The sequence below is a fragment of the Paramormyrops kingsleyae genome, unplaced genomic scaffold (genome assembly GCF_048594095.1).
Source record: "Paramormyrops kingsleyae isolate MSU_618 unplaced genomic scaffold, PKINGS_0.4 ups39, whole genome shotgun sequence".
Classification (NCBI taxonomy): Eukaryota; Metazoa; Chordata; class Actinopteri; order Osteoglossiformes; family Mormyridae; genus Paramormyrops; species Paramormyrops kingsleyae.
This window is the reverse complement of record NW_027325977.1, coordinates 172,059-192,050: the sequence shown is the minus strand read 5'-3', so window position 1 is coordinate 192,050 and position 19,992 is coordinate 172,059. Positions and strand designations below refer to the sequence as shown.

Below are 19,992 nucleotides of genomic sequence, written 5' to 3'. Positions count from 1 at the left end.
GTTCTGCCTGTGATGCCTTCCCTGTATGCCCTTCTTCCTGTGATGCCTTCCCTGTATGCCCTTCTTCCTGTGATGCCTTCCCTGTACGCCCTTCTGCCTGTGATGCCTTTCCTGAATGCCGTTCTGCCTGTGATGCCTTCCCTGTACGCCCTTCTGCCTGTGATGCCTTCCCTGTACGCCCTTCTGCCTGTTATGCCTTCCCTGTACGCCCTTCTGTCTGTGATGCCTTCCCTGTACGCCCTTGTGCCTGTGATGCCTTCCCTGTACGCCCTTCTGTCTGTGATGCCTTCCCTGTATGCCCTTCTTCCTGTGATGCCTTCCCTGTATGCCCTTGTGCCTGTGATGCCTTCCCTGTATGCCGTTCTGCCTGTGATGCCTTCCCTGTACGCCCTTCTGCCTGTGATGCCTTCCCTGTACGCCCTTCTGCCTGTGATGCCTTCCCTGTACGCCCTTCTGCCTGTTATGCCTTCCCTGTACGCCCTTCTGCCTGTGATGCCTTCCCTGTACGCCCTTCTGCCTGTTATGCCTTCCCTGTACGCCCTTCTGTCTGTGATGCCTTCCCTGTACGCCCTTGTGCCTGTGATGCCTTCCCTGTACGGCCTTCTGTCTGTGATGCCTTCCCTGTATGCCCTTGTGCCTGTGATGCCTTCCCTGTATGCCGTTCTGCCTGTGATGCCTTCCCTATATGCCCTTCTGCCTGTTATGCCTTCCCTGTACGCCCTTCTGTCTGTGATGCCTTCCCTGTACGCCCTTGTGCCTGTGATGCCTTCCCTGTACGCCCTTCTGTCTGTGATGCCTTCCCTGTATGCCCTTCTTCCTGTGATGCCTTCCCTGTATGCCCTTGTGCCTGTGATGCCTTCCCTGTATGCCCTTCTGCCTGTGATGCCTTCCCTGTATGCCCTTCTGCCTGTGATGCCTTCCCTATATGCCCTTCTGCCTGTTATGCCTTCCCTGTACGCCCTTCTGTCTGTGATGCCTTCCCTGTACGCCCTTGTGCCTGTGATGCCTTCCCTGTACGCCCTTCTGTCTGTGATGCCTTCCCTGTATGCCCTTCTTCCTGTGATGCCTTCCCTGTATGCCCTTGTGCCTGTGATGCCTTCCCTGTATGCCCTTCTGCCTGTGATGCCTTCCCTGTACGCCCTTCTGCCTGTGATGCCTTCCCTGTATGCCGTTCTGCCTGTTATGCCTTCCCTGTACGCCCTTCTGTCTGTGATGCCTTCCCTGTATGCCGTTCTGCCTGTGATGCCTTTCCTGAATGCCGTTCTGCCTGTGATGCCTTCCCTGTATGCCCTTGTGCCTGTGATGCCTTCCCTTTATGCCCTGTTGCCATCCCACTGTTCATCCTGCTATCTGAAGCAGCTCCATCACTTGTCTGTCATCACCTCCCTGCCCCCTGCTTTGTGTCTCTAATGTTAAGACTGGGAAAATGTGAATTGGGACTTTGACTCTCCCTGCTGCCCCCTGGAGGATGGGCTCCCCCTCTGAGTCCGGTTACTCCTAAGGTTTCTTCCTTCTAGGGAGTTTTTCCTTTGCCACTGTCACCTCTGGCTTGCTCACTGGGGGCTTTGCGTGGGGATGCTGTAAAGCGCTTTGAGACGATGTAATATTGTGAGAATATTCTATACAAATAAATTTAATTGAATATTGAATAAGGACTGTGAATGACCTGAAGATTTCTCAACCCATATTGTGTTGCAAAGTGTTCATTCCCAGTCAAAATGCCAAATTTACTGATTCAGCTTGAACACATTAGACATTTGTGGTAGTCGGTACAAGGAACAATTAAATCATCAGATGATTTTGTGCACTTACAAAAGTATTTATTTGCAATATATGTTATATAGGCTGTGATGGTGGTCTGCTAATAAAATAGAAATTCAATATAGTCTTTAAGTTGACTGTTGAAAGGTGAACCTTGAAAGTGGATGTTGGATACAATTGTTGTAATATTCTTGCATATATGCGTAATGTATATATAATTACCATTGTGTGTATATATACAGTCATATGAAAAAGTTTGGGAACTGCTCTCAGCCTGCATAATAATTTACTCTACTTCCACCAGAAAAGATAACAGTGGTACGTCTTTCATTTCCTATAGGAACATCTGAGTACTGGTGTGTTTTCCGAACAAAGATTTTTGTTTTAGATATTTAGTGGCACTAATAAAATATTAATCTGAAGTGGCTGCAAAGAAAAGGTGAAAGACTTTATGACCAATATGTCGGTGAGAAATTTGGTGATTATTGGTCGCTGTTTTGGTACATTCCACCACATTAAGCTTTTTCACGTTAAGCGTTTTATAATGTCCCTGAAGCAGCCGTATGGCGGCGGAAAATGTGAAAAGTGATAATGATTTATTTGTGTTATTCATTTAAGTGTCACTGCAGAACCGAGTTTTATATGTACAAATATAACGCAAAATGTGCGTCATGACAGAATTAGGTGGCGGCGGGAGCTTGTCCCCTTTCTCTTATTGTTACTTGTTATTAAGTCGCATGGATAATATCCCCAAAAATCCTACGCCGGGCCACTGAGTCCGTGTCCATTTCTGCTTAGACCGCTCCCGCGTTTGGTATGCAGCATTTCCAGTTTGTATATGAAAGCGAAAATATTTTAATCCTAGACTCTCCATTTTGTCGAGAAACGCGGATAAGATTCTGTATTGCAAGGTAAGATTTTAGTCAACAAATGCACCTTAAAATAAAATAAGTTATATTTGGGATTATATTATATATATATTAGAGCGGATTATGGAAGTAAATCTGTGTCATCACAATTTGAACTTTATATGCCACTGAAATTCTAACATTGAATATTTATGTATTGGAAATATGCATCGGAAATTCGATGGTCAGTGGCGTATAAAATTCAAATTGTGATGACACAAATTTACTTCCATGCTATATACCGTTTCTCAAACCAGTCCTGGGAGACCTCAGACATATACAGTATATGCATGTGTGTGTATATATATATGTATGTATATATATAAAAACACATCTATATATAGCGGCCGCACCCGTTGCATGAAGTAGCTAGCCTACTAGATATTATGCATGTATGTTACTATTTACGCTTCGTGTTCAGCATCAGTCATCTGGTCTAGATCGGCACAAAAATGGGGGGAGCTGCTTCTGCAATGATCCCCCCTGTGGAGTGTGAAACAAAGAGAACTGAGAGGTAAGACAGAACCTGTGTGTTTGTACTGCTTTACACAAGGTCATAAAAATAAGCGTTCCAGCATTCTCGAAAGAGAGAGTAATCTGTCTTAATTCACTTCCTCGAGACTTAACTGATTCAGGTCCGTAGAGTAGATGATTAATGTTTATCCTTAATTAAATTTAATAAATTTATTAAATTTATAAAACACACAGATCATGGGGACACTTAAATTTATTAAATTTAATTTCCTTCAAGAATTTACATTTAATTGTACTCCGTGGACGCCGTCCTCTGCTGCCACCTAGCGCTGATTCTTCAATGTTTCACATCTTTGGGGCGCGAGATGATTTTCAGTAATATGCTAAAATAAAGTTAATATTTTCGGTCTTCGCACTCCGCACCATTCATAACATGTTATCAGTATTCAGTCCAGTAGCCGCTAACTTGGTGAAATTTATTGTGGGGAACCGCATTTAAGGCTAAATTTAGATAATATCAAGCAACAACAGGCAAGTCTAGCAACGGAGGCTGTAACAATGATACTAAACCTTTCATACTGGGATCTTCATTTCAGGTGAGACACTATATTTCACATTAAAGCTAAATGTAAACAAGCATGTTTGCATCAAGAGCTTCACAGCATATCAAAGTACATGAAGACAGAGCAGAAGGTTAAACAGCTGAAGATTTAATGTGACCCTGTCCACATTATATGTATTATATTTATATAATGAGGATCTTTCCTCTCACTGTCCACAGTGTCCTGATGGAGAGAGCAGGCTCACCTGTACCCAGCTGTGTTTCCATGAAGAGTGACAGGTCAATGGACCCACCATTCCACTTCAGAGAGGGACGTTTTCCTACAGATCAAAGGTAAATATACATTTAAACATTGTTTAAAACACTCAGACTCTCAATCAAAAGACATACAGGCAAACACAAACTACAAGGAAAAAAACTTCAACTTTCAATATTTTTACTTTTGCAAATGCCATTGTCTTTGAAATTTTAAATACAAGAACTATCTTCTGTATAAATAAACTCAACCCTGGAAAGAGGACACTGGTGGAATTAACTAACAATTAACAAACAGAACTAAGGGGCTATGAACCTGGGACCAGGGAAAACACTTGCGAGAGAGAAATTGACTGGAGGGATATTTTGTAATCAGCATTTCATATATACTTTATACAGCCTGTAAATTATGGGTCTGACCACCTGCAAGCAGCCCCCACTCACTGTAGCCTTTTGTGATTTTCCTGCTCTGTCTGATAAACACACTCTAAACCTGCATTTCTGCTCTCTAGCCTGCATTTCTGCTCAATCTAATGAGCACAAAGTTCAAGCACATATTGCTACACTAAGGTTAACTCTTAATTCTCTTAAGCTTACATTCTTGGCTGTCAGCTGCCTAACACTCAGGTACTTTTGCATTTGTTGCACAAAGATACAGTTTCAAAGCTGATTACAAAATATCCCTCTAGTCAGTTTTTCTCTCACACTGGACAAGATCCTACGGAGCTGCCAGAGGTCACACCAGAGCCTGGGCCTGCTGGGTACCTGAGGTGCAGCCCAGCTAGAGACAGGAAGCCCCTGAGTATTACAGGCAGTCTGGTGTTAACCCTGGAAACAAGGGACAGAATAAATCCCTTTGGGGTTAAGCGAGCGGCTTTTGGAGCCAAAAGAGAAACAGGAGTGCTGTTGGTAAAATTCACTGATCGGGGGGCGACAATCATGCAAAATTTGTATATTGGTGTATTGTTATACATTTTATTGTAGTCAAAATAATTATATAAATAGTTTGTGTAGAATATTTGTTCTATGTTTTTTTTTTTCTTAGCAAAAAAAAGAAAAGGTTGAGATCAGGTGAGGGCCCTAAATTGCAGGAGCCAGGGTTGTCCCCCCTTGATAGTTATGGTAATTAAGTTGAAATCTGTTTGAAATCATGTTAAACAGTTTACAAGAAGTTAACCCTGGAACCAGTGACTGTCAGCTACAGTCTCTCGTGGATGCTACCTGCTGTGCTGCCACTAGATGTCACTGCTTCTCTTATACTGTCATAAGCAAGCTGATGTCAGGAAGCCACCCTAATGAAATAAGCTCAGAATGTGGATGGCAGTTACATTTATCCATCCATCCATCCATTGTCCAACCTGCTTATCCTACTAGGTTGTGGGGGGTCCAGAGCCCATCGCGGAAGCAATGGGCACGAGGCAGGGAACAACCCTGGATGGGGGGCCAGCCACACATGCACACCTATGGGCAGTTTAGCAACTCCAATTAGCTTCAGCATGTTTTTGGACTGTGGGGGGAAACTGGAGTACCTGGAGGAAACCCCACGACGACACAGGGAGAACATGCAAACTCCACACACATGTGACCCAGGCGGAGACTCAAACCCAGTTCCCAGATGTGCGAGGCAACAGTGCAAACCACAGCACCACCATGCCACCCCCGCAGTTACTTCTATTTAGATAAAAATATAATAGTTGGATATTTGTGTTTTATTCACAGGGACCAAGTGAATAGATGTAATTCACATCCACATAAAGCAGACTTATCATCCATCTTCAAGGTTTGCATTTATTAAGTATATTTTCTTAAATTTTATCTAAATTGACATATATCTTCTACAGATACACGTATACAATAAGTAGTTCTTCCTGTGAAAGAGATATTTACAACTAATGCTGCGTTCCATTTACCTCGGAGGTCAGATGTCGGTGCTGGGAATGACGTCACACCCAAGTTAACCTCGTTCCAGTACAGCAAGTTAGAAAGCCATTTACCAAAACCAGGGACCTGAAATCGCTTGAATAGGGACTTGTTTCAAACAGCAGGGTTTCTTGCTTAGCCAGATAACTCCTTGTGTTTAATGTGCCCCAGTTTAAATGGCCTTCATCTTCATTCACTTATATTTAGCTCAGAGTACATTAAATTCCGACTTCAGTTGATATTTCCCACTAGAAACTCCGAATTTCCAAGTTACAAGTTGAAATGGAACGCAGCATAATTCACAAATGAAGTTATAATAAGATACGGTGCCAGGAGTGATAATAATTAAACTGTAACTGTTCATTTCAGTTACTGGAGAAAAAAGCTCAAACATTTCTGAAGGATGAGCTGATGAAATTCAAAAGGTACCTGGATCAGAATGACCCAGAATGCTCTGAGCCTCAGCTGGAGGAGGACAATGACCTGGACAGTGATGGTCAGATGCAGAAGACCTGTGGTAGAGAGGGAGCTCTGAAGATCACACTGTACATCCTGAGGACCATGGAGCAAAATGATCTCGCGGACATGCTGGAGAAGAGTAAGAGCTGTACCTCATTCAGTGTGTGTTTGATTTGCCAAAGAAAAAGAGTTTATGAAAAAATGTGTATTATATTTCAGTTTATCATTTATTTATTTTGATTTAATTTGGCTTAAATGAGTAAAAAAATGTTTTTTGAAAAGTACTCATTTTATTTCAGGGGATCTTTTGTCGCAGTTTCAGCGCACAATCAAATGTAATCTGAAGAAGAAATTTGAGTGTGTATTTGAAGGGAAAGCTAAGGAAGGACAGCCAACACTTCTCAAAGAGATTTACACAGAACTCTACATAACTGAAGGGGGAGCTGGAGGAGTCAATGATGAACATGAAGTGAGACAGATTGAAACAGCATCCAAGAAAAGGGTAACAGAAGATACTACAGTCAAGTGCAATGATATATTTAAACCCTTACATGGGTGTGTGACACCTATCAGAACTGTACTCACTAAAGGGGTCGCAGGTATCGGGAAAACAGTCTCTGTGCAGAAAGTTATTCTTGACTGGGCAGAAGGAAAAGCAAACCAGGACATTCACTTCATATTTGCTCTTCCTTTCCGGGACCTGAATTTGATTAAGGATGAATACAGTCTGATTGATCTGCTTCACCACTTTGTCCCAGAACTGAAATCGCTTGAATCCTCTGAGCTGTATAGGTACAAAGTTTTGTTGATCTTTGATGGTCTGGATGAATGTCGCCTTCCACTAGATTTTCAGAACAATGAGAGCTGGTTTGATGTAACAAAGAAAACGTCTCTGGATGTCCTGTTGTCTAACCTCATTAAGGGGAATCTGCTTCCATCCGCTCTCCTCTGGATAACCTCCCGGTCAGCAGCAGCCAATCAGATACCTCCTGAGTGTGTCCACCGGGTGACAGAGATACGAGGGTTCAGTGATGCTCAGAAGGAGGAGTATTTCAGGAAGAGATTTAGTGATCAGGGTCTGGCCAGCAGGATTATCACACATGTGAAATCATCAAGGAGCCTCTTCATCATGTGCCACATACCTGTGTTCTGCTGGATTTCAGCCACTGTTCTTGAGAGTCTTTTTAGTGAGTCTGACAGTAGAGAAATTCCAAGGACTCTGACTGAAATGTACACACACTTCCTTATCTTTCAAGTGAGTTTAAAGAATGACAAGTATATGAAAAACTATGAAACCAAGCTTAAGGAATACAGCCAAGAATTCCTATTGAAACTTGGTAAACTGGCTTTTGACAACCTTGAGAAAGGCAATCTCATATTTTATGAGCAAGATCTGATAGAGGATAACATTGATGTCACTGCAGCTTCAATTTACTCTGGAGTGTGCACAGAAGTCTTTAAGGAGGAAAATGGATTGTATCAGGAGAAGGTGTACTGCTTTGTGCATCTGAGCATCCAGGAGTATCTCGCTGCTTTATATATGTTTCTGTCAAACTCATCAGCTGACCTGCTGAAGATTGCAGTGGATCAGGCATTAAAGAGCAAGAATGGACACTTGGACCTCTACCTCCGCTTCCTCCTTGGCCTCTCAACAGACTCCAGTAAAACTCTGTTACAAAAACTACTGGGAGAGACAAGACCCAGCTCACATAACATTAAGGAAACCGCCCAGTACATCAAGGAGAAAATACAGGAGAATTTATCTGCAGAAAGGGCCATTAACCTGTTCCACTGTCTGAATGAACTGGGTGACAATTCTCTAATAGAGGAAGTACAAAGATACCTGAGTTCAGGAAGCCTTTCAGCAGCAGACCTCTCACCTGCACAGTGGTCAGCTCTGGCCTTTGTGTTACTGATGTCAGATAAGGAGCTGGATGTGTTTGATCTGAAGAAATACATCAGATCAGATGAGGGCCTTCAGAGGCTGCTGCCTGTGATCAAGAAATCTAGGACAGCTCTGTAAGTTAGTATGTAATGATCTTACATACGTCTGTTGCTAAAGAAGTACAAATGTTATTAATGATACTGCTCTTATATCTTATCAGAACAATTAGGGTGTATTTATATGGACGCTCAGAAATTCATTTTCATTTCAGGCAGGACAAGTATATATTTTTTTAACATTCTTGCTGTGGTGTGTGGTTCAGTGGGTTCGGACTCTGTGCCTGTAGTCAGAAGGTCACCGGTTTAAATACCAGGCCGGCAGAGTGATGCTGGTTTTGGGCCCTTGAGCAAGGCCCTTACCCCCCAGCTTCAGGGGGCTGGATGCTGGCCAACCCTGAGCTCTGACCTGTATGTGTGTGTCAGAGAGAGCAAGATCAGAGTGGCGACAGCACTATTTTACCAGGAAGATGAATAAAGCATCACTATTTCATCCCTATCTGACAGGATTGATAATTGTCTGATTAGTGTTTTGGAAATATAATAGGTTCTCAGGTGCAGCGAAATGGAAAATAAGGATTTCTTTCAGTCATGGTGTCAGCAATTCAAAAGTCATATAAAAATATAATTAAAATAACTTAAGCTCTTCTTGACATTCAAACCCCCATAAACATGTACACTTACACATATCCGAGGCAGGAACTGAACCCAAAACCCTAGAACCCTGGGTCGGCTGTAGTACTGGTCACTGAGCCCCAGCGCTGCTCAAAGCTTTAGAAAAATACTTATGCATATATTAGAGTCTCAGGGTAACTCACCCTGTAAGGTCATTAAACAGCAGGTTCGTCTCGGCTGGGGAGTGTCAAGTAAAAACTATTTGTTTTTTTGACTAGGACAAGGAAACAACAAAATAACTGATATTTCAGCTAAATGCTGCATGTCTTATTGTACTTAAAAATGTTTATTTAGATTTTTTATTTGATATACCTGTGTGTGTCGTGTATGTATTTATATCTTAACACGTTTCCTTTTCCAGGCTGGACAGCTGTAATCTCACAGAGACATGCTGTGAAGTGTTGGCTTCAGCTCTCAGATCAAACTCCTCTCAGCTGAGAGAGCTGGACCTGAGTGACAATGACCTGCAGGATTCAGGGGTGAAGCTGCTCTCTGCTGGACTGGGGGATTCACACTGTACACTGGAGATACTGAGGTCAATATTACTGGGTATTCCACACTGTAATGTGTAATTACTGAAATCTTTATTGAAGTCGTCACATTTAGTTAAAAGTAATACTCATAGTGGTGAGGTGTTTTTATTTATTGGAGAGATATTGTCTGTCTCTCTGCAGGCTGATGGGCTGTAGAGTCACAGAAGAAGGCTGTTCTTCCCTGGCTTTAGCTCTGAGGTCAAACCCCTCACACCTGAGAGAGCTGGACCTGAGTGACAATGACCTGCGGGATTCAGGCGTGAAGCTGCTTTCTGCTGTACTCTGGGATTCACACTGTACACTGGAGATACTGAGGTCAATATTACTGGGTATTCCACACTGTAATGTGTAATTACTGAAATCTTTATTGAAGTCGTCACATTTAGTTAAAAGTAATACTCATAGTGGTGAGGTGTTTTTATTTATTGGAGAGATATTGTCTGTCTCTCTGCAGGCTGATGGGCTGTGGAGTCACAGAAGAAGGCTGTTCTTCCCTGGCTTCAGCTCTGAGGTCAAACCCCTCACACCTGAGAGAGCTGGACCTGAGCTACAATCACCCAGGAGATTCAGGAGTGAAGCTGCTCTCTGCTCTACTGGAGGATCCCAGCTGTAAACTGGAGAAACTGAAGTGAGTATAGAATGTGTGTCTGCTCCTGCTATAGACTCATGTATGTGGAGAAAATACAACAATTAAATAAATGGATACAGCAGTATGTCATTCTGCTTCTGATATAGTGTGGACCACAGTGGAGAGTGCAGGACCAGACCAGGGATCCAGAAATGTAAGTTTTTTTGCATGTTTTTATCCTTAATACCATTAATACTACTTTCTGATAGCATTCACATAATTATTGTGATGTGTTTTTTATTTTTCTTTTCTTTTTTGGGTTTAAAAATGACTATTTTCTTAAATAACAATGGGAGTCTGGGAACTTCTGTAGTAGTACTGTTTTGAGATTTGTTAGTATTGTCCTAAGACAGCACCTGTAATCTCTCCAAACTGGCTGTGACACTGAATGTCTCCTCAGTCTGCGTTAGTGATGGGAATTTCGGCTCTTTTTAGTGAGTCGGATCATTTGGCTCAGCTCACCAAGAAGAGCCGGCTCTTCCGGCTCCCAAACGACTCTTCATTTTATTATTTCTGCCTCAGCCAGATTCAACGCTGTTATGACGCATGATTGATATGTGTACTAAACCTTATAATTTTCTCAATACCATCATGTTTGGTATAAAAAGATGAAATGTAAAAATCTCAAACACTACTACATGTGTATTGAACATTATATAGTGGAAAATCTGTTTTTGTCTTTGATACCATTAACAGTCAAATAACATAAATAACGAATAACAATAAATTATAAAGAAATTACAACATGCAAAACACCAGCATCCAACAGTTTTAGTATCTATCCACTTTAACAACTATCTATCACCTTTCTAACAGTGTAACATTTTAACATTTCCTTTGGGGCAGAAAGGCTAAGTGCCTCACCTTAGACGGGCTGATCCGGCTTCTGGCAGTAGCAGGCACGCTAGCCTGTCTTTTTCCTTCCATCTGAACTGTTGGATGCGCAGTTCCTAAGTGTCTGTGAATGTTGTTTGTGGATCCTGATCGAAATGACAGCTTCATCTTGCAAACTGTGCATTGTGCCTTTGAGTTATCATAGCTATTAAAATGCATCCAAATGGCGCTTCGTTTCCAACTATCACTCATCTTGCCTATTATTCGCGCACCACACTCCCTCTTTCTCTCCTCCTTTCCCTCCCTCATGCTGTGTACTAGTGGTGTGCGATACTACAAGATTTGGTATCGATGCGATACCAAGTAAATACAGGGAAAGTATCGCCGATACGATACCGATATCGATACTTCTTAATAATTAAGGTGGATGCATCATCAAATTGCTAAAACTGAATTAATTTTCATTACCTTTAAGTGTTTTTGTGATTTTTTTTATTAATTAGGTAAAACCAAGGACAGAATTTGGGCAAAGTTTACATGTAAATAAATACTGCAGCGCGGAGGTACCGGTGTTCTGACAAAACGTCCTACTTTATCAAAACATCCTACCGTAGTGCTAATCGATAGCCCTAACCCTAACTCTTACCCTAACCCTAGCCCCCCAAAAACTCTTACCTTAATCCTAACCCCTAAAACCTAACCCTAATCCCAAGACGGTGGAACTGCACATGCGCAGAAAGGCTCGATAGCACGTCTCGATAGGTAGGATGTTTTGTCAGAACACCGGGAGCGGCAATTGAGAGCAGCAGCGCGAACACAGACAGCCGCAGTGCATTCGGGAGAGAGATTGAAGCTGAAGTATCGATCTCAGTGAACTGGTATCGATCAATACCAACGTTATTATCGATATTATCGATACTTGGATCGATCCGCCCACCACTACTGTGTACCTGTACACCGTCAGAACGCGACCCCCCCCCCCCCTCCCCCTTATCTGACTCATCACGTGATTGGTCGCGCGGCTCACACGCCATTAACACAAACTTCAGTCACAGTCAGAGAAGCATGGAGGGCTGATCCGCGGAGATGTTTTGTTTTATAAAAATGTCTCTTGGTCTGGACTCAGGATCCGGATCTTTTGAGCGGGTCGTTCGCGACCGACACATCACTAGTCGGCGCTGCACGCTGCTGGAGGGCGGTATGTGTCCGAAGTGGTTTGAAGGAAGTTCTTATTTTGAAATAAAGACAAATTAACTTCTGAGTGGTACTCTTTGTGGTACAATTTCAGGTTTAACACGTTTGATTAATGCTGTTTGTAATTTTATTTACCTGTAATTAAGGCTATTAATTTAGCACGCGCAACCTGGGGGGACAGAGCCTTCTCCATCGCTGCCCCCACCCTTTGGAACTCACTGCCCAAATCCCTCCGCGACTGCTCTGATCTCCCTACTTTTAAGAAAGAACTCAAAACTCACCTGTTTAAAATTGCTTTTAATGTTTGATTTTATGTTATAAATTGTGTGCCATTTTATTCTATTGTGTTGTGAAGCGTCTTTGAGTGTCTTGAAAAGCGCTTTATAAATAAAATGTATTATTATTATTATTATTATTTCGCCCCGTCTTCCCACCGGCGTCGCGTGGGCGTCCGACATTTCCTGAGGTATTTCACATACTTGAATTCCTGCTTCGTTTTTATATTTTATGTATCGTACAGAATAACAGAGCGCAGGCTAAAGTGCAGTTCGGTCCCCAGCGAGTCTCTCAGCGCGGTGTGTCTCACAGCCGGAGTGCCGCAGACTCGGGCGGCTACATGAGTATATTGGGAATAAAATGTGTGTATTGGAGCGAGTTCTGTGTTAGTGAGTGTGTGAGGTGTGACAGTGATAATGATGGAGATGCTGTGCTTCGTGATGGGATTAATCGCTCTTCCTCTTGCCTACAGACTCCTGCCAGCTGACGCTGGACCCCAACACAGCAAACAGCCGCCTGTCTCTGTCAGGGGGGAACAGGAAGGTGACATGGGGGGCAGAGCAGCCATATCCTGATCATCCAGAGAGATTTGACAGCTGGTGGTGCCCCCAAGTTCTGTGCAGAGAGAGTTTGACTGGTCGCTGTTACTGGGAGGCTGAGTGGAGTGGAAAAGGAGCCCTGATAGGAGTGACTTATAAAGGAATCAAGAGGAAAGGAGACAGTGATGACTGTCGGCTTGGATTCAATGACAAGTCATGGATGCTGAGCTGCTCTCCTTACAGATACTCTGTCTATCACAATAATAAACAGACTGTCATACCCATAAAGCGCTCAGGCTCCCGCAGAGTAGGAGTGTATCTGGACTGGGCGGCTGGTACTCTGTCCTTCTACAGAGTCTCCTCTGATGGACTGACCCTCCTGTACAGCTTCACCTCCTCATTCACTGAACCCCTCTGTCCAGGGTTTTGGGTTAATATAAACTCCTCTGTGTCCCTGTGCATGCTGGGATAGCTCACTGTGTGCTGGAGGAATAATTTTTACCTTATCAGAGAGTCACATGTCGCTGCTTCTCCATGGCAAAAAGGTAAAATCTCTGCTTTTTAACCAGTATAACCCTTTTTACTCTGTCTGAAGTGTGACGTATATCAGACAAAATAAGTGACTGGGTTCAGCAAACTGAACAAACATGTAAAATGATTCTGTCTGATTAAAATGTAATGAAATGTAATCATGTTGAGTGGGGGGGCTTTTCCCCTCCCCTGTATATATACATTTTATATATTTCTGTCTGTATATTGTATTTGCTACCTGTACACTGACAATAAAGGCTTCATATTGTATCCTATTAATGTCCTGGTTCAGCTCTGCTCAAAGCGTGAGGTAACTGGGTAACATAAATCATATAATACAATTAAATAAATACACTTTACTGTAATTGAACATAACTAACAGCATTAGATTAAATCAGCATATATATTAACCATATAAAAGGAAACGGGAGACATAACAGTGAAAGCAAAAACTAAGTTAAAAGCAAAAGTCATAAATCACATCAGTAACATGCATTAGATTAAATTATCAAAATACAACAAGCAACAATAAAAAATTCCTAACTAAACCTGTGAACTGCTTCACCTGACAACCGACAAGCTAATTAGCAAACCTCTCTCACCACGTTAAAACTTGGGAAAAGACTCATTAAAAGCTGAAGTAAGTACTTACTAAGTAAGTAAATAATTACACAAGTAATTAAAAACAAAGCGTAACACATTTTAATTTCTCATGAAATATACGTTTAACTTCAGACGGCTGAACCTCACGTCCGGCCCCTACTGCCGTCCTGAGGTAACTGCGGGTTTCTCGTCGGTCGCAGCACGCGAGACGCTGCGGTCCCTAAGTTAATAATTTAGGAATAAGATTATCAGATGCAATGTATCCCACAAAACACTCACAGTGGCATTGCAGCAATACAGATATACCCCTAAACGCAATGAAAAGGTGGATTCTTACTCTGACGTCCCTCTTCTTCCTCTGGTGATGAGCTACAGTATTGGCAGTTACATCACAGCTACAATAAGCATCTAAATAATAATTTTTTTTTTTCCAAACTTTTCACTGACCCTGCAAAGATATTTCTTGTCATCCTCAAAGAAATAATAAGTAAACATTTAAATGGCTTTCAATAATTTATTTCAAAGTATTTGATAATATAGGCTTGATTAATTTTGATAGTAATATTGAATTGTGAATATGTTTCTTTCAATTATATTCATTATGTCTTTAATGTAGTTATAACAATGCTCTTTTTTTCTTTTTTTATCAGACATCTAATTTTTTAGGTTTTATTCACCTGACATGTTTCGACGTTCGCTGTCGTCTTCCTCAGAGTGTTACCGGATGTTGTCGGTAGCTCATTAGTTATCAGCTGATGTTCACGAAGGCGTGACCTTCCCGTCTGGATTGACGGATCGGTCACGCCTTCAGCTGTCTGTTCGTCCCCTGTAGGATGTCACTCCAGGTGTGTGAGAGCATGTATGCTCCCTCATCCCCGTTGATGGTCCTCGGGCTTCGTTTCCGGATCTCCATGGCCTCCCTGATCCAGCGCTGATGTTTATTATCTTCTGTGCGGATGACTTTGGCCTTCCCCCAGTCCATGATGTGGTTTTCCCTTTTGCAATGATCTGTTATGGCTGATTTGTAATTTTCCAGTTGTGCCTTTTCTTTTATGGTCCGGGTTTGTCTTATTGCTGTCTCCTTTTCACACTCCTTCTTATGTATTTTACAAGGAAGAGCGAACATAAGAATCACCAGGTAATGTAAACGACTGGTAGCAAAGCTGCTCTCATGGCCATGGAGAGAGAGTGTCGTGATATTTCAGTAGAGCTTGAGGTTTCAGAGCTTAGAAGCCAGTTCGCACAGAGGCAGTGACTATAGTGAAAACTCAATGAATGGAGTTGTATAAAAAGGCAAGCATTTATTTCTACCTAACACTATACTAACGTAAGACAGACACTTAAACAACAAACACAAAATAATGGAATGATCTGCTCTCCAGGATTGATAATATATACCTTGATTCAGTCTTTTACCACAGAATAGTAGAAGCCAAAGAAGTGCTAACGGACCACAAAGATCAGATAAGGGCCAACAGAGGAATGTAAAAAGGGGGGGTTGTTAAGCAAAGAACAAATAGGGGGGGTTGCGTGCCAAGTTGAGGGACCCCTATCCTTGAGGTCCATTCAGCCGTCCGAAGGTTCCTAAATCTTTGGGCCACAATGCTGGTCTCCCTTGTTATCTGTGTGTGTTTGTGTGTGTGTGTGCGTGGGGTCACTAACCCCCCTTTGGCCAACAAGTACCTCTCATACCAGGCTAGGCCTTGTCTCAGGCAGCCTGGAATCTCAGCCCTGTCATATCCGTGTGATCCTACACTGGACAATTTCCTGCTTCATTAACACATGGGGGTCAATCAGAAATTACCCCGACTTTACACTAAGGAGCTAGCAGGGTAAACTCCTTTTAACGTCCGGTATGACTGATTCAGACATTTGTGTTCACATGTACAGCCCCTCTGGGGAATGTCAAGAAAAATTTGGGTGGCAGTGCATGTCTGATAGGGGCGAAAGTGACAGAAACACAAAGTCATAGATAAATCAGTCTAAACTAAACGAGGTTCACAAGGATGATTGATATTTCTTTAGTGAACATTCAGAAATCGTTTGCTAACCCTGCACACTGGAAGCTCCCAGGCCTGCACACATCTACCTGTCTGAAGTTCACAGGGAGAGAAGCCTGGACGGCTGTTCATCCTGACTTGCTCTATGGCAGACTGCAGAGGGCGCTGTGTCTCTGTCTGACACAGTTCTGCCAATCAAAGGCAGGCTTTCCTAGAGACTGACCAAGAGAACGACTCCAACAATGAAGGCTGAGCTGACCCTGTTATCTGACCTGATTAACAACCTGAGAAAGATTGATGTAGGTTTGACTGTAAGAGAGATTTACCAGCATATGATATTAATGTGAGAACAGATCCAATAAGTGAGCAGAGTTAAATCTCTCTTACTAACATGAAAACTCATGAGCCTCTGTGGAAGGTGCAGGAGCTGTTGGGCCATTTTAAACACAAGGTCAGCATGTTGGGGGAATGACATGGAGGCTCCATAACTGTGCCCAGGTATTTAAATGCCTCAGCCTGCTCTGCCTACTGGCCGTCCAGACTAAAGGCTGATTTATACTTCTGTGTACAACCTACACCATCGGTACCTTTTCCAAAAAACACTGAGTAGATTAATTTCTGTTTTGTTCAGTTTTTTTTGTGAGAGTGGGAGGAGCTTCCTGCTTCTCAGGCTGCAGTAGGTGTGGTTTTGAACTGAGATCAGACTGAGAAGAGCAGACTGGGCAAAACACTGGAATTGGAGTTTATGAACAAAATAGTACTTTATACAAACTGAACCCACAGTAAACATTTATTTAGCTTTAATGAGCATAAAAGTTACTGATATTGTTTTTTTTACCCAAACCAGAAATAATACTACAATTTAATATCATAAAGAGAAATTAGGGGGGTCGTGTTGTCGCAGTGGTCAGCACTGAGTCCTCGTACCTTTGGGACTGGGGTTCGAGTCTCCACCCCAGCTCAGTGAGTGTGGAGTTTGCATGTGCGTATGACGTCATCAGCTCTGCGACCGCGGACCTCCTGACCCACAGTCCGAATGCATTTATGACCGTCACAGGAGACTTCAGTCACACAAACCTCTCCACTGTTCTACCCACATCCAAGCAATATGTTGATTGCAAAACCAGAGACAGTAAAACACTGGACCTGCTCTATGCCAGTGCTACTGAGGCATACAGCCCCATCTCTCTCCCTCCCCTGGGCAGGGCTGACCACAACATTGTCCACCTCCGGCCCATTTACTAACCTGCTGTCCAAAGGCAACCTGCAGTCGTGAAAACTGTCACGGGAACGTTAAGCAAACTGGACATTTCCACGTTTCTAGAACATTTCAAATCACGTTCCCACAACCGAAACAGAACATTTGGAAAACGTTCTCAGAACATAACTTTGTTAGCTGGGCATCTACCTGCTGGACCAGGCTTATTCTCATTTGGACATTGTTGGGAACACTGTGAGGGTCGTGTTTTTTGTCTTCTCCTGTGCTTTTAACACAATCAAACCATCACTGCTGGGGAATAAGCTCACAGACATGCAGGTGGATGCCCCACTGGTAGCTTGGATTACGGACTGTCTAACCAATCGACCACAGCAGGTCCGGCTGAAGAGATGCCGCTTTGATAGCATCCTGAGCAGCACGGGAGCACCGCAGGGAACTGTCCTATCACCCTTCCTCTTCACCCTCTACACGTCTGATTTCAGGTACAGGTCCCCCCCCCACACACACACACACCCCGCACATGCCCGCATTCCAAAGTCATCAATCCATCATTAATTATTGATACAGGTATCTTCCATTTATGGTGTGAAGTTCTTGACCAATTTGTTCACAGTGAACGAGTCCCTTGGACCTCATTCTCATTATGTTCTTATGAATGAGCTGGTGAGTGAGTGGATGAACATGAGCATCTGTCATTCACCCACTGACTCACCAACTCAGTCCACTCCTTCAGCATGAAGTGAATGGCAAATTTTCTCCAATTTTAGACAAGATAAGACGTCTCATTCCTAAGTGTGTGTGGCCAGCCGTTTTCCATGATTAGCTCATGTTTGTGTTTGTTTGTATCGTGCTTTTTGCTGGAAATGTTTGCTCCTTACTGATATACTGTATGATCGGCAAGCTCTTTTTGATATTTGTTCTGCTACAAAATGCCGGATTATAAACATTAACAGCAGACACGGTGACCTTCCTCTGTTTCACTAGGAGTACCCAATCATCTACGCCGCATTCAGACTTCAATCAAGTGCCTTCTGCGATCTTTTAGCTCGTCGAGATCTACTGGTTAAGGAGGAGGAGTAGCTATAGTTTTTAAAGAGAACTTTTATTTGTAAACAGTTATCAGCAGTTTTACAATTTTGAGGCGATTATGTGTGAACTGGGCCGCCTGAATCTAGTACTTACTGCTGTGATCTACCGGCCACCAAAATATAATAAGGACTTTATTAGGAAAGACAGGTTGCAAGTGAAAGAAAGAAAGCTGGCACTATTATCAAAGTACTGTTAAAGCTGAGAAGACTAAATACCTGTCAAGCATTGTAAGGAAAGATCCAAATAACGCTGGAGCTCTTTGTTCTGTTATTAACAATCTCATTAATGCCCCTGGTTGCAAGTATTAAAGCTTGTATCTCCCCGCCTTCTCACAATCCATCAGTTCCGGTCACTTGCTCTGCTGTCTTCAATCAGCTTGAGCCTGTGTCATTGAATCAGTTCAAGGAAATTATTGGGCAGACAAGACTCTCTGCAGGTCCCACTGATCCTGTGCCTCCTTGGCTTTTTAAAGACACCATCGACACACTTGGATCATTCCTCCTATCCATCATAATAGTGGTATGGTTAGTGGCACTGTACCAAGTCAATTTAAATAGCTGACAGTCCAGCTACCCAGATCTATTGCCCATTAAAACTCAAACTCACTAACAACATTGTTGGAGTGTCTTGACCATGTTAAGAGATGTATGGCGCTAAACTTCTTAAATTTAAATGAAAATAAAACTGAGGTTGTGATTTTTCCCCTAGTAAACATGATACTCATAATGCAGACCTAGGGCCTTTGGAACCTCACATCAGGCCCTTTGTAAAACATCTAGGGGTCATTATGGGTGGTGATTTCAAACTTGAAAAACAAGTAAACTCTGTGGTTAAGATGAGCTCTTGACAAAGATCAAGCCCTTTCTGAGCTTTGATGACTTTGAAAAGGTGACACGTGCATTTGTTTACTCTTCTCTTGATTATGGTAATTCTCTTTACGCTGGAATCAGTGAGGCCTCTATCCCTCATCCACAATTGGTCCAAAATGCGGCAGCACGGCTGAAAACAGGAAAGCAAAAGCGGGATCACGTTTCCCGATACTTACTGTACTGCACTGGTTACTGGTGCGTTTCAGGATTGGATTCAAAATATGAACATTTGTTTATAAATCCCTTAATGGCCTTGCTTCCACGTATCTGTCAGAGCTTTTAAATCGGTATGTTCTACATAGGACTGTGACATCGGTAGACCAACTGCTTTTAGCGATCTCAAAATTTAGGCTGAAGCTTAGGGGAAATCATGCCTTCGCAGTTGCAGGCCCAACACTGTGGAACAATTTGCCCCTGTGTATTCAACAGGTACCAACACTGTCCATGTTAAAGCTCGATTAAAAACCCATTTTTATCCTTTGGCTTTTAGTTTAATATTTGAGCAGTTTAGTGTCATGCTGTTGTATGTGTTTCTCCTCTTTGCATTTTTGATTTTTACAGCACCTTGTGTCATCAAACTGCTCTCTGATGGACTGGTATCCCATCCAGGGTGTCCCCAGCACTGGAAAACACACCTCGGCTTGATCTGTGCACTGATCCTCTGCAATCACTGCCTGTTTCTGTCTTTATAATCCAAGATGGTGCAATTTTAGGGTTCACTG

The 19,992-nt window shown here is 42.7% G+C and overlaps 2 protein-coding genes across 2 annotated transcripts in view; both read left to right on the top strand.

Moving 5' to 3' along the window:
• Positions 1-13,590, top strand: part of LOC140586324 (protein NLRC3-like) — a 62,578-nt gene extending 48,988 nt beyond the window's left edge. Inside the window, exons 7-10 of the mRNA XM_072708125.1 lie at positions 9,317-9,490; positions 9,943-10,116; positions 10,224-10,270; positions 12,893-13,590. Coding sequence (XP_072564226.1) covers positions 9,317-9,490; positions 9,943-10,116; positions 10,224-10,270; positions 12,893-13,431 — 934 coding nt within the window. The 3' untranslated portion in view covers positions 13,432-13,590. The remainder of the gene's footprint in view (positions 1-9,316; positions 9,491-9,942; positions 10,117-10,223; positions 10,271-12,892) is intronic.
• Positions 6,260-8,362, top strand: LOC140586330 (protein NLRC3-like). The gene is made up of 2 exons (XM_072708141.1): positions 6,260-6,501; positions 6,662-8,362. Exons 1-2 carry the CDS (start codon positions 6,292-6,294, stop codon positions 8,360-8,362), a joined length of 1,911 nt encoding a protein of 636 aa, XP_072564242.1. The 5' UTR covers positions 6,260-6,291.
• Positions 13,591-19,992: the final 6,402 nt, after the last annotated feature.

Bases quoted from the DNA above. Each gene is read 5' to 3' on its own strand.
- LOC140586330 (XM_072708141.1), top strand. From the start codon at position 6,292: ATGAAATTCAAAAGGTACCTGGATCAGAATGACCCAGAATGCTCTGAG. The intron at 6,502-6,661 runs GTGTGTTTGATT...TCGCAGTTTCAG, and splicing joins AGAGCTGTACCTCATTCAGT to CGCACAATCAAATGTAATCT.